The 18370-nt window shown below is 38.5% G+C and overlaps 2 protein-coding genes across 3 annotated transcripts; one reads left to right on the plus strand and one right to left on the minus strand.

The window, feature by feature from the left end:
* Positions 1 to 588: 588 nt before the first annotated feature.
* On the plus strand, positions 589 to 13389 carry LOC101858459. 2 transcript variants are annotated; one of them, XM_013086985.2, is made up of 7 exons: positions 589 to 949; positions 1357 to 1670; positions 2493 to 2649; positions 3223 to 3393; positions 4901 to 4964; positions 5925 to 6042; positions 11195 to 13389. In XM_013086985.2, the coding sequence occupies exons 2-6, from the start codon at positions 1378 to 1380 to the stop codon at positions 6017 to 6019; spliced, it is 780 nt and encodes a 259-aa protein (XP_012942439.2). In that variant the 5' UTR covers positions 589 to 949; positions 1357 to 1377; the 3' UTR covers positions 6020 to 6042; positions 11195 to 13389. The 2 variants fall into 2 exon arrangements, with proteins under 2 accessions (XP_012942439.2, XP_005090674.1); XM_005090617.3 differs by having other exon boundaries at positions 590 to 949; positions 4901 to 5016.
* LOC101855844 (collagen alpha-1(XX) chain) lies at positions 12971 to 16517 on the minus strand. The gene is made up of 4 exons (XM_013086991.2): positions 16338 to 16517; positions 15703 to 15862; positions 14339 to 14518; positions 12971 to 12999 (listed from the first exon to the last, which is right to left on the minus strand). The coding sequence occupies exons 1-4, from the start codon at positions 16515 to 16517 to the stop codon at positions 12971 to 12973; spliced, it is 549 nt and encodes a 182-aa protein (XP_012942445.2).
* Between the last annotated feature and the right edge of the window lie 1853 nt (positions 16518 to 18370).

The following is an 18370-nucleotide window of genomic DNA, read 5'->3' on the forward strand; positions in this document are numbered from 1 at the left end:
TAATACAAGAAATGAAGCCATTCAGCAGGAAAAGAACAAAAAGAACAGAAAGTTTATTAAAGTTTCTCACCAATAGCCTTTCATTTCTACAAGTGATAGCTTTGGCTGTGCCTGATTTTGATGAAGTGATAAAGGTATGTTGTGAATATTATTTGCCTGTTTCAAACATGTTGTGTTATTTGTTTGTTTGCTTGTTTTTGGTTTGTTGTTGTTGGGTTTTTTTCTTTTTTGGTCTGTTTTCTTTTTCTTATTTATTCTTTGAACACTACCTACTGCCTATTGTACTAACGGCATTCAGAGTACACTCTAGACCTTAGTTAAGATCAAATGTTGCATGAACTTTAATATTATATTATTATGTTTATGATCTTTGCCTTCGTTTTGATAATAATTCTTTAAATCCAGTTCTTACGAATAATAGTTTATTATGCAGGACATGTCTTGTGCTACTAATATAAATGTTTGAGTTGATCCCTTACAACTAGTAACTTGTAATAGGGCCAACTGGTCACCCCACAGCTCGTGTTATAGTAACACTTCGTGTGTTGTAAGAGCTCATTAATGCGCAAAGCAACGCGCGCAGTCGCTGACCTCGATTCTCCGATAGCGAACAAAGGCCGAAGAAGGATTGCACCGTCTCGGTATAATTTACGGTCTCTGGCCTGAGCCAGAGACATAAATGAAACCAAAAATAGCAACGGATTTTTTTACACCTACTATATTTGGGGTGTCTGGGATTTTCAAAAGTCTGCAGGAAGTAGAATGGATAAACAAACACGAATGGTTGCTTGTCGTGATGCAAGTAAAGAAATGACATGAATAAAGATCTAGAAAAACTAGATATAGATCTAGATCTAGATTTTCTGTTGACCTGAACTGAGAAAGTGATTGCCACCTCCGCCTCCAGTGGTTAAGTGCAAGTGTAAACAGTTTGAAACTGTTCGACTTCGTAAGTAAAGTGTAAAGTGCATGGCATCAAGTCAAGGAAACAACAATAATTATAGTTTGAGTGCTGTGAGTGTAGATCTAGATCTATATGAGATGAGCAGGAGAGAGAAAGAGTAAGGAAGAAAGTTGAGAAGGTGGTGGGGGGGGGCGAGCATAACATGTACTTGGATGTATGTTATAAGCAATGGTTTGTGAATTTGTGAAGAGCTTGTGTGAGTTTTTGAAGGCCTCTGATTTTTTTGTTACCAAGTGGAGGTTATATCATTTAGGATAGAGTTACTTTCTGGTAGATTCTAGTAGATACTAGATCTAGATACTAAATAAATTACTTGTATGCTGATAATAAACTGTGTTTTTTCTTTAGTGTCCAGATTTTTTAAAAGGCTTATTTTTGCTTTTGCTGGCCAGGTCACATCGTCCTCTATCCCAATGTCTGAGTCAGTCTCAGAAGCCTTTGTGCCTGGATTAGAAGCAGAAACAAATGAGTCGGGGCAACTGCAGATAGATGGAGGAAATCTCAAGGTTCTCCCGCCACTTAAGGAAGATGAAAGTTTCTCCCAAAGCCAGGTGCACAGAGAGGAGGTGATGGACTATGGAGATGAATGTTTTTTGCTGGCAAACACCCTAACAGAGACGGAATGCCAACACTTCATTCAAGAGGGAGAAACTGAAGGCTTTGAAGCCATTGGCTTTGTTCGAGATAGTTATCGAAGTTCCCAAAGGTAACCTTTGTGTGCTAGCCCATTAATATTTAGCATTGTGCTGGCAGTTTAAGATACGGGGCCAATTCATACTTGGATTAGGGAGGATCTATATATATTTGTCTAGAGGTTAAGGCTTGCCTCTCATTCAATAGGTCCCGGGTTCAAATCGGGATAGCACCAGAAAAATGTTTTCTCTAAAGTTCTCTCCTTTCACATCCTTTCATGCTCTTTAACAATAATGTTCCGTTGTCTGCTTTCACCTCCATTTTCTGCCTACACCCCCTCACCTCCTTTGCCCCCTCCTCTGAGGTCCTGACTCGTTCTGCATCCTTTGACCTGCTAATCCTTGGCTCCTTCTTACTGCTGTCTTTCAGCCAAGCCCCTGATCTTATGGTAGGTAAGATTTACACCTAGCCTTCTCGGATAAAAGCGAAAAGAAATCTTGGAGGTCCCGTGTGCAGTTGCGCACATTAAAGATTGCTGGTGGTCCAACATTGATAAGAGTAGGTTTCGACCACCACCCGAGCAAAATTCAAAATTTCCTACCAACTCAAAATGTTTAATGTGTTTGGCGTGCTCATATGACCTTATGCAGTTGCGTGCACGGTAAAACATAAACAAAAAGACAACAAAACTTAGATTTTAATAGGGAATAATATCAATAGTTTTGGCCAGTTAAGAGAGTTTGTAGATCATTCAATTTTATCATTTGAATTTATTATTTCTTTTACAAATAATTTTAAAGCTAGAGTTGCGTTTCACCTTATATGTGACTGTAGGTCATAGCCTGTCCTTTTTGTTATGGGATCTCAAAAGTAAATTGCTCTTTTTTTCCCCCAGAATATCCTTTCAAAGCCCACAGCTGGCAGATTTATTATGGAAGCGCATCAAAGGACATCTGAAAGACATTGTTATTGACGGTGACCCTCACAGTATACACATTGAAGGTGTGACTTCTCTCATGCAAGGAACCTGGGTGCCAAAAGGTCTCAACGATGTAAGCAATAGTATTTAAGTGTCCATAATGTGAGCAAAAGATTTTTATATTCGATACTAACATATAATCTGTTCTCTACTTCCTTGGTTTTGTTTTCAACTTGGAGTTTCAAAGAAGTCCATCTTTCTTCAGATCTAGAGCTGTAAATCTGTGATTGTTTAGAACCCTAGTTTGTACTTAAGTCTCTTCCCTAAATGAACCTTTCCACAATATATAGAAATATATATAGAGCACAGAGAAAGAATTTCCATTGAAGACCTCTGCAGTGTGTCCTGATCAAGACTTATTATTCTTGTTTCAAAGAGGGTCTGGGCTGTGGCAAGGCATTTGTAGTTTTTATGTTGATGATGAAGCCGACAGTAGGTTGCAACAGTGAGAAATGTATCGGGGGGTTTTTTCCTTGCCTCTTAGAAACTTCCATAATTACTATAAGCAATGCAGTGGCATTAAAAGTGTATATCTTTTCTTTTTTTATTTATGAAAACCATGAGTAAAACATCCTTTTTTAAAAATTGACTTTTGAATTTCCCCACCTGTCCCATTTTAAAAGAATCAAGTGTGTCTTTCAACCAGGTTTTTCGACTGTGCAGATACTTCCCCACCGGCCACTTTGCCCCGCACAATGACGGATATTTTGTTCGATCAGCGTCAGAGAGGTCTCTGCAGACATTTATGCTCTACTTAAATGGAGATTTCTCAGGAGGAAGCACTAATTTCATTGACCCATCACAGGTTTTGTTTAAGGTAAATGTGACCTGAGGCATCATGGTTAAATCAGGTGCTCTTCAAATTAAGAAATTGAAGAAACAGGCATTTTCCTACCAGTTTGGCATTTTTATTGAATTTTTGTTATTTAACCAAACACCTTTTGTGTCCATATATAAAAACACATTTCCTTGTGAATTTTACTGAAAAAGTCACAAAATATGTAATTTTTCTGTTTTAAAAGACTTTCAAGCTATTGAAGTTACCAAACTTTGGTGGCAATTTTCGCGCTTATTTTACCACTGAAAACAGGCCGGCTGATCTCTTTCAATCGCAAATTTTAGATATATATCTCAACTTCTGTTAAAGAGGTGGGTATCCTTTTTTATTTAAAACAAGGCAAATAAATAAGCTTTCACATCATACTCCACATGCCCAAAATTGATGAGCACCTGATTCCACCACGTCATGACACATATATATCTTCACCTTTTTCATTTTTTGAAAAGAAAATAGCTGAACCAAACATTGTTTGAAAGATGCAGTCTTCTTCTTCTTCTCAATCGCATCACACTTGAAGTCTGATATCTGTCATAAATTGGGCCGTCCTGCTCAGTTCATCTCTCAGCCCGTATAGCTTCTCTTGTAGCGTCAGTGGGGTTGGCCACGTTTCCTGTCTCAGGGTCCTGTGTGTCTTGCAGTGCTGAAGGATGTGTTCAACAGTTTGGTCCGCCTCTCCACACTGGCATTTTGATGATTGTACTAGTTTAAAACGTTTGTACATATGTTGTCTCAGTCTTGTGTGTTATGTCCTTAGTCTGAAGATAATCACTTGTTCTTGGCAGGACAGCTCATGGTAGCCATCTGGTGTCTGAGGTGCTTTAAATAGTCTATTTATAATAGTTTTTATTTCTGTGTAGTTAACGCTGTTGTCTGGTTGCTCTTTCTGTGCTCCTAATTTGGCCATCCTGTCTGCATGCTCATTTCCTAAGACACCACAGTGTGATGGAATCCACTGCAGCATGATTCTCAGATATGGGATGTCCTCAATTACTTTTCGTAGCCTTGGTAGTTTGCCGGAAGTGATTGCCTGCAGTACTGACATGGCATCTGTTCGGAATACTACTTGGCTTTAGGGGTCTACCACATTCTTGATGATGTTTGCTGCATATATATTATTAGAGCCTCCGTCTCTGCCCTGTAGTTTGTACAATGTTCAAGATGCAGTAACCTATAGAATCTGAGTTTCAGAAAACATGTTCTTGTCGTGTTTTGTATTTACTTTTAACTATCAAGACTGGTATATTTTGTCTGCACTACTTAATATGTTAAAATTTTAAACATAAATCATGTCATTGCAGAAATCAACCTAACTCAAATTGTTAAAGTACTGTGTAAATTGGTTTTAAGAGTATGCCACTTATTTTTTCTTTGAGAGTTGTTTTGTTGTGGCAGTTATTGTTTGGAGCTACAGATCTTTGTCCCATGGTTCAGGTGAAGAAAGTCATTTCAACAGTTATATTTTCCAATTTTTTATATTTTTCAGGGTCCAGATGGAAAGTACTGCGCTGAGGAGAAAAATGTCCTCTGTCGTATCCACCCTAAGTCAGGTTTGGCCATCATTTTTAACCACAACCGACTGCATGAGGGCGAGAAGTTAGGGTATGTTTGTTACTAACTGGGATATTTTTGTTCCGAAGTATGTACATTACCGTTGACCATGAAGAAGTCGTCATAAAATTTTTGCATGTTGCTTTTTGTTTAGTTTTAGTACATACCCATGACTTTTTTGAGTACTCTGGAAATGAAAAATATTTATTTTCTGTAATAGTATTTCACTGGAAATGATCAAGTCAAATAAACTCAGTAGAAACTCTTTTTGAACATATGGATATTGATTATATAAATTTGCGGCTTTAGGACTTTGACAAAATTCCTGTTAAATAGGATGTATAGTAATTAGTTTCTTTGTTGAAAAGCCTGATTTGATATAATTTCTGTTTTTGTGTTTTATGACACTGCTGGAGGGGAAAGAGGCACTTCAGCTGTCCTCACAATTTGAAAATGGTTCATTTATGAGATATATTATAATAACTCTTGTTCTTGGTTAATTTATCATTCCTAAGAGGCATCATGGCAAGCTGCCTTCACACGCTGCCTACTTGCTTTGGGGTCACGTGTTATTGAATAGCTTTGAGAAGTGAAAGTTTCCTCATATGGGTAGGAAGAAGGTGTATAAACAGTGGCTGGACTACATGGAGTTAAGCCCTTACTTACCCATAGATAGGACATATGCCTTTGAGGTAGGCACTATTAATAAAAAGTTTAAAACAAATGCTTTTCACCTCTCTAGCCCCTCTGATACTAATGTGCTCTGAGTGAGTGAGCCAGGCAGTGATTCACAGAAATATAATATGTGTTTTTAGGGGCGGATGACTCCTGAAGATACTTTCCCTATAACTGACGTGTCACGAATTCCATGTATTAAAAAAAAGCCCACCTATTATTATGTCCATCTGGCAGTTTTGTGTAAAATGTAGTTTTAAAAAATCTTTTTGAATATTTTTCAGCGATGGCAAAAAGTACATCCTTAGAACCGATATTATGTATGAAAATACCTCTGCTTCTCAAATGTCAGAGGCACAGCAGGAAGCAATGCAACTAATGCAAGAGGCAGACAGGCTAGAGGTAAGGCTTTGTAAACTGAGTAATTTCACCTACATCCTTCACACTTATATCCTAATTTGGATATGTGTCTTTCATGATGCTCATGTTCTCAAATGTAATTTGACAAATATGGCTATCATGAAATGTTCGCAAAAAAGTTATATATTCTAGGCTAGATTTCTGTCCCTATTTCCATGTTAGTCTTTTCTGTTTGCTCCTAGGTCTTCCTCTTGCTCGCTTTCCATTTTGTGATATCCAGTACATTGCTTCGATTTGAGATTATTTAATCTTTAATCTTTTCCAGATGTCTTAGTCATCTCAAACTGTCTTCCTTTGTTGTTTGTGTTCTCTCACATATAGAGGACCCTGCTTTAGCCTGTTAGGGAGGTTTTCTAAAATTTCTACAAAGAAATAATTGATTCTTGATATTGTATGTTTACAGAATCTTATGCCTGTTTGAAATCTACAGTAAGAATAATTTTTGATGAATCTGTGGTCTTGTGTATGTGTAAAATATCGCCAATCTCTTTGTGAATTAAGGATATATTATGTCTTCCTTTCATAAATCCCATTTGTAGTTCCCCAATGAGCTTATCTACAACAGAGCTAAGACGCATGTGTCACTTAGTATTACTATTTTTATTACACATGGACTCATGCTCACTATACAGCTTTTCAGTTAAATCTGTTCTTTTTTTTAAAGTTTCTTTTCAAATATTATTCTTGTCTGATTAAAAAGCAAAGACTAGTGGTCTTGACACACACACACATGCATGCGCACGCACACACATACACACACACACACACAGACACACACACGCACACACACAAACAAACAAACACACACTTCTGTGTAATACCAATCTTATAGATAAAAATGGTGTTGTAAAATATCGCTGGTGGAGTGATGAAACCTCGTAACCCTCAATTTTTACTAAATTCGTTTTTTTGGCTTAATGTCTTCTCCCAGTCTTTCTTCACAATGTGTCAAAAGCACAAGGTTAAATTAGTAAGAGAAAGTAGCCTATGAAAAAAACTTAATAAAAAAAACTCGTATGTTTGCCCCCGTGATATCCTGGCGTGATGAAACCTCGCAACCCTCATCCGGTGCGTCGATCTGCTTTTGCGTGGTTTCATCACTCCCGGTTTGAAAGAGCAGCGTGCTTATACGAGGTTCTGGATAAGCCTTCTTTATGAATTAGCTTAATTGAAGCACCAATAACTGACATTGTCTGGTGCATTTAATGTATCTGACGGAATAAAGAAATATTTCATTCATTTATTCATCCTTACATTCATTCATTCTTTTATTCATTCACTTTATTTCAGTCAGTTCAGAAGTTCAAATATGGTCATAAGTGAAGTACTTACATTGTGTAAATATATTAAAAATCCATTCATTAAGATGACTAACGTGCTGGTAATCAAGATGTTCTCATCGAGCACAAACGTAGTTAACGTTTAAGTTAAGGCAACAGTCACACCTTGAAATGACAGGTGACGGTAGTCCTTACTAAGACTAGGTGACAGATCTATGCACTCTCCTGATGTCAACAGGCCATTCTGTTTATCAAAGAGAGGGTAAGGTTTCGCATCTTCTCAGACTATTTTTAGTTTTAGTACAGGTTTTACGGCGCCCGCAACTGCATACGGTCATACGAGCGCCAAGAGTTGAATGTCAACAGAGAAGTCCTTACAGGGAATCAGACTTACTCTGCTCGCCCCTCTAGCTTCAGCAGCACAAAGTCTGCTTCAACTATCAAGGCACCCCGGAAATAGCAGGTCACAAGAGTGTGACAAACATACAGAAGAAGTAGCGGAAAATGACGATAGTAAGGATTAGGACCAGAAAAAGCAGCAGTTTCCTGTTGTAGTTCAGGCACAGTTATGAGCATGACATTGTTAGATCAGTCCATTTACAATTCTACTGTGCACTAGACGAGAAATGTCTCTCCCTCCCCCCCCCCCCCCCCCCTTTGGTAATGGCCTAAAGACATTTCTGTCAGTGGCACCGCCCCGGGGGAGTCTCAGACTATGAATCCGCTGTGTAGTTGAATCCTCCAGTTGTGGTGGAGACCGAATAGTACTGAACTTAACCATGGTGTTGATGACTCTGAAGTCTTTAGAGGACATTGTGACAAATGTGTGCCTCAACAACAGAAGTAATACGAACATGTCCGAATCTGTATTGAATATCTCCTTCTAACTGTGCTCATCACCTAGATCTTTATACCCTACAAGGGCTGGTTTGGAAACCACTGAGCAGACCACGTTCCATGAATTGACCCCCACCCACCATGTCGCAGTCCTTTCCAGGGCTGTTCCTGTTATGTAGTGATAAGGAAGTATCAGCTTCATCCCAGACTGAGTCTGCACCAACACCGTTGTCGCCTGGAATCATACCCCAAACCATACTGACGTTTCACTAGGCAGCTGTAAGTCAGATGCTGAATTATTACCTTCGAGGTCACAGCAACACGATCTGTAGACCATATTCAGGCACCTTAGCCACTTTTCCTGGAGCCTGATCCTGAGACACAGCCCATTTGTGATGCCAGCATAAATGATGCTCCACAGAGGAAAAGAAAGGGTTTTTAGGAGTGGCAACAAATAAGCGAAAAGCTATTTGTGGATCAGGACAGGATCGGAATACGTAAAGGTTCAATGAAAATCCCAGCTAAATTATTGAAACCAAACTGTGATTGCAAGAGCTGGACTCTGAAATGTAAAGGGCTCTCTGAAGTTGATAGACATTCTAATTTTGATTTAGTGTGGACCCTTTCATGAGATGACTAGTGGACCTCGGTGGAGGTATTCAGAGACTAACCAGAGATGGAATACCTTCTATGAACACTTTTAAAAGGTGGCCATAAGGTGCCAGCGTGTTAAAAGATGTTCCTGAATTGAACTGGGTTGGATGAATGATTTGGAAGAAACTTAGAACCAATAATTATCAAAGCAACTCAGATATCTACAAAATATACAATTCTGCCAAGACCACGGGAGGCGGCCTCTCAACAAACCCGGCCTGGATGAAGCATTCAAGCAGAATCACATGTCGCTATTCATGTCAAAGATATATATTATGTGCGACCTTTGCATCAGTCGTGAAGTTGACAAAGTGCTGGAGGATCTTTGGAATGCTCACATTCTAGAAAAGGAGGAAGAGCGCAAAGAAAAGAAATTAGATAAATCTGAAGCCATCAAATCTCTAGCCAGCGATGAACCTAAAACGGCGGTAGTTTCAATGGATCTTCAGCATCAGCCTTACATTACAAAACGAAACTCGCCGTTCATAACTTTACGCTATCGGATGCTGCAACACGTCAGACTATTTTTCTACGTGTGTCATGAAGCAGAAGGGGGACTTATGACAAATGAGTTAGCTTCATGTCTTTTGGATTTCCTGAAGGAAAAGCTGGACTTCCAGAAAACCATTATCGACAGCGACAACTGTGGTTACCAATACAGAAATGCCACACTAGAAAATGTTTCTCTCAGCCTGTTTTCAACAACACATGGAAGCACAATTGAACAAAAACATTATATCAAATGACAAACACATAGGGAAATTAACAGTGTGAACTCAACTATTAAGAGATCGCTTCGAAAAAGATGCATCGAGGTCCTCCAAGACTACCTCCATTTCTTCATGATGGCAAGAGCAAAATAAGAAACTTATCAAAACAAATATTCGGATGACACATTCTTCAAGGAATATTCTAAGTGTGGAAGCTACGACAAGTCTATAAAACTAGGTAGAAAAACGGGTGATCCTATTGTCAGGTGTTTGAAGTACATCCTAGACATGAACATTTAGTTCAAGATACACCTCAAATATGAATGGGCTGCCGTTCCGAAGGCAGGACACAGAAACATAAGATCCATCCTGCCACACCACTCTACACAAAACGTTAAAGTACAATCACCTACAAGTGCTTAAATCTGTTATTGCCAGTATGCATCGTCACTTCATGACAATTTATACCATTAACATTAATTGTTGTTCATTATGATTCAAATCTCTTATGAAAACCACCTGTAGTGCAAACAGAGACCATATTGCAGAGATTATTATTAATTTGTGCATTTTAGTAAAACTGGAAGTAACCAGATCTAATCTTGGCAAATCATAATGAAACAATTTGCATTAATTGCAATCCGTTTGAGGATTCAAACATAAATTCTGCAGGTAACACACATTTATTTGGCTTCAGTTGGCCGGGAATCGAACTTCAAACCAATTAGTTTCGAATAAACATCTTTATCACTTTGTGGCGTTTCAAACATCAGACGCATACTGCAACCAAAATGAGCAGCGAGAAAACTCTCAACCCTCAAACTCTGTCCTGATGAAACCTCGCAACCCTCCCACCAGCTGACTACGTGGTTTCATCACGACAAAAATGGTGTAATGAAACCTCGCATCCCACAGCGTAACCACATAAACAATAGAAATTTTTTTTTTTATGTACTAACCACGTTTCTAACATGTTTTTATCTATCTGTACCAACTTTGGTTCATATAGGTCAATTTATTCAAGAGTAAATCAGTTTTTTGTCTCTCCTGTAAAATTTTCCTTTCTGGGGTTACGAGGTTTCATCACTCCACCAGCGATATGTGTCATGACGCAGTGGAATCAGGCACTCATCAGTTTTTGGGCAGGTGGAGTTATTGGTATTGTCTTAAAACTTGTTCATTTGCCTAGTTTTCAATGAAAGAATTACCCATTTATCTTGAGTACATTTTGAGATATTTACAATTGAATGAAGTGGGAGTCACCTTGTTTCAGAGGTAAAATTAATGATAAAATGGCAGTCAAAGTTTGGTTATTTACAAAGCCTCAGAGCCATGGAAACTGACAATTAACATTTTTTTGGTACCTTTGATTAACGGTTTTCAATATAATTTATACTGAAATGGATTCTTAAATAGACATACAAGGTGTTAAGCCAAAAAACACAATTTCGATAAAAATCATCAAATCAGGGAAAAAAGTGTCAGTTTCTTTACTTTCATTATTTTGATGAGCGCCTGATTTCACCACGCTGCCTCACATATTTCTTTTGATTGCCCAATTATTCTATGCTGTCTTTTCTTGTAACCACTGTGATGTCTGTTGTCTTTTCAACAGCAAAATTTTTTGTGACAATATTTCTTTCTGCTTAACAGGCATCAGGAAAGGCAATGAAGGCAATGGAACTCTATAGGAGGGCGTTCAAGCTGTTTCCAGAGCTCGACAAGTAAAATCAGTACGTGAAAGTAAACTAGGATCCCCCCATATGGAACTAACTTGACCCAGTACTCAGACTCAGGGTCACGGTGGAGGTCACAGTGGGACTGGTGCTTTGTTTTGATGGAACAGGAAACAGCTGGGAAGTAATGGGGTGCTTTATACTAAACTGTTACCAATAAATGAATTAAGTACTGTACCTAAACTGTTTTCATATTCACAATACAGATAAGCCTGGTTTAAAATGATGGATGCCCAATAATTTTGCCTTCTATGCTTTGAGGAAAAGAAGATATAGGAAATCAGAGGGGGAGGGGGGGGGGGGGAAGATGAGAAGAGTATATTTTTATGGTATTGTTATTGTATAAATTTTAAGCATTCAAAGGATGATTTCAGCTGTTGTTAAAGTGTATTCATGTTGATTTGTTTGCTTCAATTCTTAAATTCTCTTTTTTTTTTCAAATTTCAAGAATAGTACATTCCTTTTCTACTTAACCTATATCTATTGGGCAGCATAATAATATGAGGGAACACACACATATATAATATAATAGACTAATATCCATTTTATGTGGGAATTTTACACTTTTTTTGTTTGTTTGTTGGAAGGTGTAACATTGCTATAGTTTTGAAAAATGCAAGAAACAATTTTGAAATATGTTTTTTAAATCGTACATTATAAGATAGGCCTACATTGTTTCATATTTTCTGATATTATGGGCTTGTTTTGAGTGGGGAAAGTGTTAGGAAGAGAGATCGAAAGTTTTGAAGTTGAATAAAGTCTGAAAGTATGTGCTGTTCTCGAAGGACATACCGCCGCCACTACAGTTTAAGTGTGCTGATTTGATATGTTGACATAAATAGTGGTACCGTAGACTTAGACGACAAAGGATTAGAACTGGATAAGATAGCGGTTTTTTGTGTGTATATGTCTGTGAGCTTTTGCCTATGTACGCATGTATCTTTTTTTATATGTGTGCATGCGTGGTGCATGCATATGTGTGTGTGTGCGTATGTGTGTGTGTGTATGAAAGAGAGAAAGAGCCTGAGAGAGAGAGAGAAAGAGAGAGAAAGAGAGAGAGAGCGAGAAACAAACGTATAAATGAATAGACAGAGAGAGAGACAGGGAAAGGAGGAAAAGAAAAGTGGATAGAGTGGAATGTATAGCCTATTGGAGGAAGAATGGCTGTGTTAATTTCTCAAAAGGTTGACCTCAATTACCTCCATGGTGATGTTTATGAAGATTTATACGTTAACGTCTTTCAAAGTTTTTGTATATCTTTACTTTCCTCACTTTATCAGCATTTGCAATAACTTTTTGGAGGCTGGAATTAATGTTACAATTATATTTCTATTTTTAATATAATGTTCATTGCATCTGTATTAATTATAAAAAGTTTGTTTTAATTTTGTGTTTTATTTTTATTAATCTAAAATTCAGTGAAGAAAGCATCAGTTGTTGATAGAAGGCTATACTAGTCGGAGCCTGAACTGAATGAAAACGTTATTTTTCATGACATGCTTATCTGAAGATAGCGTATTCTCAATACGACAATGAATTGATCTTTTCACATCATATCCCCCTCACAAGCACATACACATACACACACATATGTGTGCATATTTTGTGCAAGTATGAAATGTAGCCAAAAGTCACTCTCAAGCTGTTTACAATTTTTATTGACATTCACTCATATGCACTGTTGCTCTTGAGGTTACACTGTAGGCCTACTTGGAGTAGAATCTGAAGAGAAGCAAAAGAAACAAAAAAATGACAATTACAGTTAGATGTTAAAGTGTTTAAGCTGAAATTTGAATGAATCCCAAAAATGTTGTGACAGAAGCTCCAAACACTGGCTATTTGCAAAAATGTAAAATATCACTTAACATGATTTGTATTGTACATGTTTCTGTTCCAGTCAGTATTTTAAGTATATACGATATCAGCTTGGAGCCTATCATGTGGCTTTTGTATTTCAGAAAAAATGTTTTGATTTTTGCCTTTCGCTAAACCAGTTGAGACATTTTGTAGATTTTTCATTCTTTCTCAAACTTATCCTGTAAAAAGCATAATACATACTTTGGACTTGTACACTTAAGAAAAACTTTATTAAATGTGTACATTTATTGTTTCCTCTATGTGTTTATGTTTGTTTGTGTGTGTGTGTGTGTGTGTGTGTATGTGCGAGTGTGTGTGTCTGTGTGTGTATCTGTGTGTGTGTGAGTATATGTGTATCTGTGGTGTGAGTGTGTGTGTGTATGTGTGTGTGCATGTGTGTGTATGTGTGTGTGTGTCTGTATGTGAGTGTGTGTGTGTCTGTGTGTGTCCGGATGTCTATATGCCAGTACCGGCACATCATGCATGTAATCAGAGCTCAGTAACATGAGGCTTGCTAACTTTTGTTGAAGTCTTAATTTCGTCAAATGCTTTTTTGATATCAACTTCTCTCTGAGGATTACATTCCTCCATTGATTTCTATAATGGTAAACGTTCACTGTGTTTTTGACGTTGCATTTGACTTCTGTGTGCTGTCATGCGTTTTTACACGGCTTGGATATGAGGTAAGCAACAACAACAGCTAATTCAATTTTCACAACCCATTGGTCTATATATGTCTTACTAAATGGTGATGCCACATAAACCTATAGGTTTAGGCATAGACTTTAAAAGATTATAAGTAAATGTCTGCAAAGTAAACTCGCCCAAAAAAGTCATGGAACAACTTATGTTTTCCCCTGTCAAATTTAAACTTCAACATCTCACAAACCCGTTGAGATCAGTCAACCCAACTTGGCACACGCACTGACGACCAGACACAGTTTGCCTGTACTGGTACAGCAAATTTGCCCGTTGTTGTTAAAATCTGAAATTGTACACACTTAATCTATAGAGTCGAAAGCATCTTTTTGGAAAAAATCTTTCTTTGAATTTTTGTGTCTTGACTTTTTTGTGCGAGTTTACTAAGGTATTTCTATTTCTAGAAAAAGAAAAAAAGAACTGTAAAGGTGCCAAATTTCTTAGATTTGTATACATGTACTACAATAGTACCTATTATATGGTCCAGTTTAGTAACTGTTCTTACCATGACAGGTCCTGTCGGCTACGGTGTTGGCTATTCTGTCTAGAGCGCTGAAGCCCGCCACTTGGAACACGTCATCAGGTCCCGACGCAATGTCTTTCAGTTCTTGTTCTTTAGCGTCGGCGATACCGATGGATATGATGGTGACCCCCTGCTTCTTTAACTTGTCAGCGGCCGTCTTGGCTTGAATAGAATTGGGGGGGGGGAAACATGTAATGATGTACTTCAAGAACGGAAGTGTTATTTGAAATTCAGTTGAAGCATTATCTAGGTTAGCTATGAGATTATGCCCTCAAATTGACGGCGATCCAACAGAAGGCCATTCCTCCCTTTTTTCTTTTTTTTCCCCTTTGGTAAGTGTTTTACGGCGCTCGCAACTGCATAAGGCCATACATGTATATGAGCGCACGGGACACATTAAACATTTTCAGTTGGTAGGAAATTTTGAATTTTTCGCGGGTGGCGGCCGAAGCCTACTCTTATCGATTTTAAATCGCCAAGGGGTCTTATACGTGCTCAACTTGCACACAGGACCTCCGAGATTTTTCGCCCTTGTCCGAGAAGGCTAGATCTTACCTACCACAAAATCAGGGGTGTGTCTGAAAGACAGCAGTAAGAAAGAGCCAAGGAGTAGCTGTAGAAAGGCTGCAGAAAGAGTCTCGAGCCTAGAGGAGGGGGCAAAGGAGGTGAAGGGATGGAGGGAGAAAGTGAAGACGAACGCAGACGACAGAACATTGGAAGAGAGCAGGAAAGGAAGTCAAAGGAGACAATTTTAGAGAGAAGAAAAGTTTTCGGTCGCTACCGGGGTTCGAACCCGGGACCTTTTGAATGAAAAGGGAACACCTTAACCTTTTGGCCACGAGAGCCCCTTATTCCGATTTGTGTGCAGCCAATTTTAGTTTTAGTAAGTGTTTTATAGCACTTGCTACACAATAAGGTCATATAAGTGCCGAAGAAAGATGTGTGTTACAAGAGAGTAACATACACAAAAAAGAAAGAGTCGAGATAAGGACGATAGATGTTCGATAGGAAAGAAGGAGCAAACTACACCAGAGCACCCACCAACCACCCATGCGGCCAATTTTAACACAATTAATATAAAGTCAAATAAGTGCCGAAGATTAGAGGTGTTACAAGAGAGTAACAAACACAAAAAGGAAGGAGGATAGATGTTTGATAGGAAAGGAGCAAACCACACCAGACTGAGAGCACCCGCCAAACACCCGCTATAAGGATTTGTAGGAGTCAGTCGTTATAAATTATTGTAACAACTGTCTTGGAACAAAACAGTTCATATACACGTATTTCACTCTTTGTGATACGTGTAACAGCATCTCCAATGTTTTGTCTTACATTAGTTTACTTACTTTTGTCTCTGAAAGTAGATTCACCGTCTGTCATGACGATGACTATTTTCCGAGCGTTGTCTCGTCCTCCATTCACCTTCTCAAACATCCCGTGTGCCACCATAGTCAGGGCTAAGTCGGTACTTGTCATTTTGCCCATATACTTGGCTTTCTTTATGGCCTGAAATATCGGATGCGGTAAAAGTATACACAGCGTATATTTTTTATTTTATCCATTTCAGATCAGAGCATTCGATTCAACTAAAATTTGATGTTATGGTTGGTTTTGTAGGTCACCCATCTGTTCAAGCTTCAGAGACGATAGCAGAATTTGCTTTAAACGGCCATGGAAAAAATGTATTATTTCACTTTGTCAACAAGTTTAACCCTTCAAAAGTCGGAGCAAGGACAGCTTAAATACGGCAAGAGTAATTTTTTAAATTGTTTGTTATTCAACCTCAGTGCCTCTTACAATACACCTTTTTGTGGGGCTTTTTTTTTGGGGGGGGGGGTCAGCATTGCTGATATAATAATAATATTAATAATATGCAAAATAACGAAGCAAAGGAATCGGAATTAAGAGCAGACAGAATTGTGCAGCCACCGCTTTGATTGTGTATTTTATATTCAAAAAGAAGTAAGAGCAGAAATCGTACTTGTGACAAGTTCTCATGATCAGAGTAATCCTTCAAATCAAAAAGTTTCTCAGCTGTGTCCGAGAAAATGACACCTCCAAAACGGACATCGTCAGGTCCCAGGTCAAAGTTCTGTGTTAGGTTAGCGGCAAAATCCAGTTGTCGGTCGTAGTTCCTGTTGATACTCCCAGAGGAGTCCATGACCAGGATGATGTCGGCGAGAAGTTCACACTTGGGCGGTGGTGTTGTTGTTCTTGTTGGTGGTGATGTTGGTGGTTTTGTTGTTGTCAGTGGTGTTGTTGTTGTAGGCGTTGTTGTTGTTGCTGAAGATGTTGTTGTTGCTGGAGGTGTTGCCATTGTTATTGGTGGAGATGGTGGTCTTGATGGTGAAACAGGGGCTTGCACTGCTCCGAAAAAAAGTATTATCATTTTTTTTTTTAAACAAGGCACACCCACAACGAAGACATTTTCCAACAAATACGCTACCAAGTGCAAGTGAAAAAAAACCCCATTCCACAGGTTTATTATAGTAAAAGATAACACTACCCAAAATCCTAGTCTATGTAGTGCCATCAATGTACAGTAAACTAGACTTACAACAAAAGCTTCACGTTATTTAGCCACGTTCCAAAAGATGTTTTGTAGTTGTACGTTTTCGCTTACTATACTGTACGTCAAACTAAAATGTGACACAGTGTGGTGAAATCACACACTCGTCAAAATAATGAAATTGAAGAAACTGGCATTTTCCCCCCAATTTGGCTATTCTTATCGATTTTTAAAAAAATGTTTGGCCCAACATTTTTTCATGTCTATTCAAATTAAAGAACACATTTCTGTGTGGATTTTACTGAAATGGGAAATAACCACGCTTTGTTGGCCATTTTCCCGCTAAATTAATCTCTTAAACGGTGCGACCTCCACCTCCTTCAATTGCGGATATCTCGACTTCTATTTAAGATAAATGGGTATTTTGTACATCGAAGGCAATGCAGATAAACAAACTTTAAGGTGATACCAATAACTCCACATGCCCAAAAAACCGAGAGCGCCTTTTTCCAAAGACTGCAGACTCCTGTGAATACATAGCAAAGATCGTGTATAACAAGATAGTTCACTCCTATGGTGGCGCCCTCTTCGAAAAAGAGCGGGCTTTCCGAACAGAGTTACCCCACTTGTGAGAAAAACAATAAAAGTAAAATTAACAAAACTGTGCTATTCCTATATTTCTTTTGAAGAAACGAAAGAGAGCTTCAAAACAAAGAGTGCAGCGCCATCTGAACCAATGCGCGGACTTCCGTCGACATTTCTTGGCTGAGTGAACTATCTTGTTATGTACGATCGTTGATTCATAGAGAGATCTACAGCGTTGTTCGGTACCGCTTCAAGGCGCCCCTTTAACTTAGATAGGCACGGTACATGTAATTCTGTCTCATTCATGAACTCCTCGTGGTTTTTCTCCCAAATGTTACTTTTGTTGTCGACTTCTTTCAGTAGTATTTTGCAAAAATTAAAATAGAAGACAAAAGTTGAGATCTGCCGCTCTATAAAGAGGATCTTGATTGTTGCTAAATCACGCCAGGATCTTAGGTGTTTAGACCGTCCAACAACACCGAAGGACTCGTTACACCCTGTGAGCGTTATTTTTCTAAACTTTGTGCATTCATTAGCCAAAAATCTAACAATACATGTACTGTTCGCGAAATTAAACGTTTGACGAAAACAGTGTGAAGTATTGTAAATGTTTTACGTCCTCCGTGACATACTTTAGATCATGCTTCGATCCTGTCTATCATAGCCAGCTTGGCCTGAGAGGGAAACAACGTCGCAACAGACAGACGAAGATTCTTGATCAAAAAAAAAAAAACCCAACTTCTTCACATCTAAGGGGAATTGAATTCACTTTCTTGGTACAACGGCGACGAGCTTTACCGTCAAGCCACAGACGCCAGTAGTACACCGTGTTTTTATTGACTAGCCGTATAGTTCACTAGAAAGCAGCCACATGAAATAGATCTTTGCGCTTTGTTTCCTTTTCTGTTTTATCTACCCCC

This window comes from Aplysia californica, unplaced genomic scaffold (genome assembly GCF_000002075.1).
Source record: "Aplysia californica isolate F4 #8 unplaced genomic scaffold, AplCal3.0 scaffold00020, whole genome shotgun sequence".
Taxonomy (NCBI): domain Eukaryota; kingdom Metazoa; phylum Mollusca; class Gastropoda; order Aplysiida; family Aplysiidae; genus Aplysia; species Aplysia californica.

Coding starts and splice junctions, on each gene's coding strand:
- LOC101858459 (XM_005090617.3), top strand. CDS start 1,378: ATGTCTGAGTCAGTCTCAGAAGCCTTTGTGCCTGGATTAGAAGCAGAA. Junction 1,671..2,492: donor AGTTATCGAAGTTCCCAAAG/GTAACCTTTGTG, acceptor TTTTTCCCCCAG/AATATCCTTTCAAAGCCCAC. Junction 5,017..5,924: donor CATGAGGGCGAGAAGTTAGG/GTATGTTTGTTA, acceptor AATATTTTTCAG/CGATGGCAAAAAGTACATCC.
- LOC101855844 (XM_013086991.2), bottom strand. CDS start 16,517: ATGGACTCCTCTGGGAGTATCAACAGGAACTACGACCGACAACTGGAT. Junction 15,863..16,337: donor ATCATGAGAACTTGTCACAA/GTACGATTTCTG, acceptor CCGATATTTCAG/GCCATAAAGAAAGCCAAGTA. Junction 13,000..14,338: donor AGCCGACAGGACCTGTCATG/GTAAGAACAGTT, acceptor GCTTCTCTTCAG/ATTCTACTCCAAGTAGGCCT.